The following is a 3,887-nucleotide window of genomic DNA, read 5'->3' as shown; positions in this document are numbered from 1 at the left end:
AATCCCTTGGGGCTGCTCAGGAGTAATACATTGGGGGTGCTCAGGATAATCCCTTGAGGCAGCTCAGGGGTAATCCCTTGGAGATGCTCAGGAGTAAGCCATTGGGGCTGTTCAGGAGTAATTCCTTGGGGCTGCTCAGGAGACATCCATTGAGGTGCTCAGGAGTAATTCCTTGGGGTGCTCAGGAGTAATCCCATGGGGCTGCTCAGGAGTAATCCCTTGAGGTGCTCAGGAGTAATCCCTTGGGGAGCTCAGGAGAAATCCCTTGGGGCTGCGCAGGAGTAATCCCTTGAGGTGCTCATGAGTAACCCCTTGGGGCTGCTCAGGCGTAATCCCTTGAGGTGCTCAGGAGTAATCCCTTGGGGCTGCTCAGGAGTAATACATTGGGGTGCTCAGGAGTGATCCCTGGGGCTGCTCAGGAGTGATCCCTTGGGGCTGCTCAGGAGTGATTCCTTGGGGCTGCTCAGGAGTAATCCCTTGGTGTGCTCAAGAGTAATCCCTCGGGGTGCTCAGGAGTGATCCCTCGGACTGCTCAGGAGTGATCCCTCAGGCTGCTCAGGAGTGATTCCTTGGGGCTGTTCAGGAGTGATCCCTCGGGGCTGCACAGGAGTAATCCCTTGGGGTGGTCAGGAGTAATACCTTGAGGTGCTCAGGAGTAATCCCTAGCGGCTGCTCAGGAGTAATCTCTTGGGGTGTTCAGGAGTAATCCCTTGAGCTGATCAGGAGTAATCCCTTGGGGCTGCTCAGGAGTAATCCCTTGGGGTTCTCAAGAGTAATCCCTTGGGGCTGTTCAGGAGTAATCCCTTGGGGCTGCTCAGGAGTAATACATTGGGGTTCTCAAGAGTAATCCTTTGGGGCTGCTCAGGAGTAATCCCTTGGGGTGCTCAGGAGTAATCCCTTGGGGTGCTCAAGAGTAATCCCTTGGGGTGGTCAGGAGTAATCCCTTGGGGCTGCTCCGGAGTAATACATCGGGGTTCTCAAGAGTAATCCCTTGGTGGGGCTGCTCCGGAGTAATACATCGGGGTTCTCAAGAGTAATCCCTTGGGGTTGCTCAGGAGTAATCCCTTGGGGTTGCTTAGGAGTGATCCCTCAGGCTGCTCAGGAGTAATCCCTTGAGGTGCTCAGGAGTTACTCCTTGGGGCTGCTCAGGAGTGATCCCTCAGGCTGCTCAGGAGTAATACATTGTGGCTGCTCAGGAGTAATCCCTTCGGGCTGCTCAGGAGTAATCCCTTGAGGTGCTCAGGAGTAATCCCTTCGGGCTGCTCAGGAGTAATCCCTTGAGGTGCTCAGGAGTAATCCCCTCGGGCTGCTCAGGAGTACTCCCTTGGGCCTGCTCAGGAGTAATCCTTTGGGGCTGGTCAGGAGTAATACATTGTGGGTGCTCAGGAGTAATCCCTTGAGGTGCTCAGGAGTAATCCCTTTGGGCTGTTCAGGAGTAATCCCTTGGGGTGCTCAGGAGTAATCCCTTGAGGTGCTCAGGAGTAATCTCTTGGGCTGCTCAGGAGTAATCCCTTGGGGCTGCTCAGGACTAATCCCTTGGGGCTGCTCAGGAGTAATACATTGGGGCTGCTCAGGAGTAATACATTGAGGCTGCTCAGGAGTGATCCCTTGGGGCTGCTCAGGAGTAATCCCTTGGAGATGCTCAGGAGTAATCCCTAGGGGCTGCTCAGGAGTAATACATTGGGGCTGCTCAGGAGTAATACATTGGGGCTGCTCAGGAGTAATACATTGAGGCTGCTCAGGAGTAATACATTGAGGTTGCTCAGGAGTGATTCCTCGGGCTGCTCAGGAGTGATCCCTTGGGGCTGCTCAGGAGTAATCCCTTGGGGCTGCTCAGGAGTAATACATTGGGGCTGCTCAGGAGTAATACATTGAGGTTGCTCAGGAGTGATTCCTCGGGCTGCTCAGGAGTGATCCCTTGGGGCTGCTCAGGAGTAATCCCTTGGGGCTGCTCAGGCGTGGTCCCTCGGGGTGCTCAGGTTTCCAATTCATTGCAATGCCCTATCACAGTGAGCTGCGTCATGAAGAGTGCTTGCAGCTGGAGCAACAATTTGTCCTTCAGTCGGGTTACTCCCTATTTTCCCAGGCGTTCCAGAGCTGGAGCTGGACTTTGAACTTTTCTGCTTGAAGGATAATCCCAGCGTTTCCTCCCAAATCTGGCAGGGGGTGACCTGGAGGAACGCTGACCCTGAATCGCTGAAGAAACCAAGACAAGAAGAGGAAGATCTCCATCCTGGCCAACATCTCTCCAAGACAAGCCCTGACCCCGGCACCAAACGGCATGTAACTCAGGGAAGGTGAATAAATGTGTTTCCCATTTTCATCCAGGAATCGGCCTGGAATACAGAATAAAAGAGGTTCTTTTAAGTTTCATAGTCAACACGATGAAGAAGGTGAACATTCAGCCTATTGTATTGGGGTGGCACAGTGGTTAGCACTGCTGCCTCAGTGTGCCCAGGGACCCAGGTTCGATTCCAGCCTCTGGTAACTGACTGTGTGGAGTTTGCACATTCTCCCCGTGTCTGAGTGGGTTTCCTCCTGGTGTTCTGGTTTCCTCCCACAATCCAAAGATGTGAATAGGCCATGCTAAATTGTTCAGGGATGTGTAGGTTAGGTGCATTAGTCAGGTGTAAATATAGAGTAGGGGAACGGATCTGGGTGGGTTACTCTACAGAGGGTTGGTGTGGACTTGTTGGGCTGAAGGGCCTGTTTCCACATGGTAGGGATTCTATGTATCCAAACCAGCCCCTTGTAGAACAATCCCACTCTCTACAAACCCCTTGCAAGTTTATTTCACACAAGTATTCATTCAATTTCCTCTTGAAATGATTGATGGTCCTCACTTCCACAATTCTGATATGGAGCAAACTCCACACCAAAATCCCCCACCATGTGTAAAAAGACTGATTTTCATCCAGTGAGAAGGTGATGTTGTGGTGATAAGCGTCACTGAGCAAGGGATGCAGAAAGCCAGGCTGACACTGTCACCTCCCACCACAGCAGCCTGGGGGAATTTAAATTCAACTCTGCAGCTGAGAGGCAGTCTCAGTGAGGGTGACCATTGTCAATCATTGTAAAAATTCACCCAGCTGACCCAGGTAATGTTCTGGGGAATCCAGCCTCAAAGCCAGCCAAGGTGGATGGTGGTGTTTGAAGTCAATAAAAATCTGGAATTCAGAGTGTAATCATGATCATGACAGCATTGATGGGAAACCCCATCTGGCTCACTAATGTCCTTTAGGGAAGGAAACTGCCATCCTTACCTGGTCTGGCCTACATGTGACTCCAGACCCACAGCAATGTGGTTGACGCTTAAGACCATCACGTATTGGAGTAGAATTAGGCCATTTGGCCCATCAAGTCTGCTCCACTATTTGATCACAGCTAATACGTTTCTCAACCCCATTCTCCTCCCCTTCTCCCCATAACCTTTGGCTGCCTTATCAATCAAAAACTGAGGGAGATCGAGAGCATCTCTGGATGACAGTTTTAAAGGACAGAGTTCTAAATCAATAGTTTGTGTTGGTATTGATAAGGGAGAGGAACGATGTGGATATAGAAATCCGAGGAGGGTCTGTGAAATACTTAAAGAAGTTAGGATAGACAGAGAGGAGGTTCGGAGTGGTTTAAAAGTCGATATATCTCCAGGGCCGGATGAAATATCTCCCAAGGACAGACAGAACCCCCCTGGTCCTCACCTTGCAGCCCACCAACCTCCGCATAAATTGCATCATCCACCAACAGTTCCGCCAACTACAAACGGACCCCACCACCAGGAATACATTTCCCTTTCCGCCCCATCCGCTTTCCGCTAAGACCGTCCACACCCCCTAACAAGCCCCCTCCCCTCCTGGCACCTTCCCCTGCCACCACAGGAATTGCAAAAC

At 51.6% G+C, this 3,887-nt stretch overlaps 1 protein-coding gene across 3 annotated transcripts in view; it reads right to left on the bottom strand.

Annotated features, from left to right (window-relative positions):
- Positions 1 to 1,005: 1,005 nt before the first annotated feature.
- Positions 1,006 to 3,887, bottom strand: part of LOC122561334 (steroid 17-alpha-hydroxylase/17,20 lyase) — a 24,275-nt gene continuing 21,393 nt past the window's right edge. The window contains exons 8-9 of one of the 3 annotated variants that reach the window (XR_006314990.1): positions 1,680 to 2,336; positions 1,006 to 1,631 (exon numbers count right to left, since the gene is read on the bottom strand). Coding sequence is in view for 1 of the 3 variants with exons in the window: in XM_043713043.1 (XP_043568978.1) it covers positions 2,068 to 2,336 (269 nt within the window). In the remaining 2 variants the exon portion in view is untranslated. Of the gene's footprint in view, positions 2,337 to 3,887 lie in introns of all 3 variants that reach the window. The other 2 variants (XR_006314991.1, XM_043713043.1) reach the window with 2 other exon arrangements.

This window comes from Chiloscyllium plagiosum, chromosome 22 (genome assembly GCF_004010195.1).
Source record: "Chiloscyllium plagiosum isolate BGI_BamShark_2017 chromosome 22, ASM401019v2, whole genome shotgun sequence".
Taxonomy (NCBI): domain Eukaryota; kingdom Metazoa; phylum Chordata; class Chondrichthyes; order Orectolobiformes; family Hemiscylliidae; genus Chiloscyllium; species Chiloscyllium plagiosum.
Note: the sequence above shows the minus strand (reverse complement) of the source record. Positions and strands in the feature narration are given on the sequence as shown.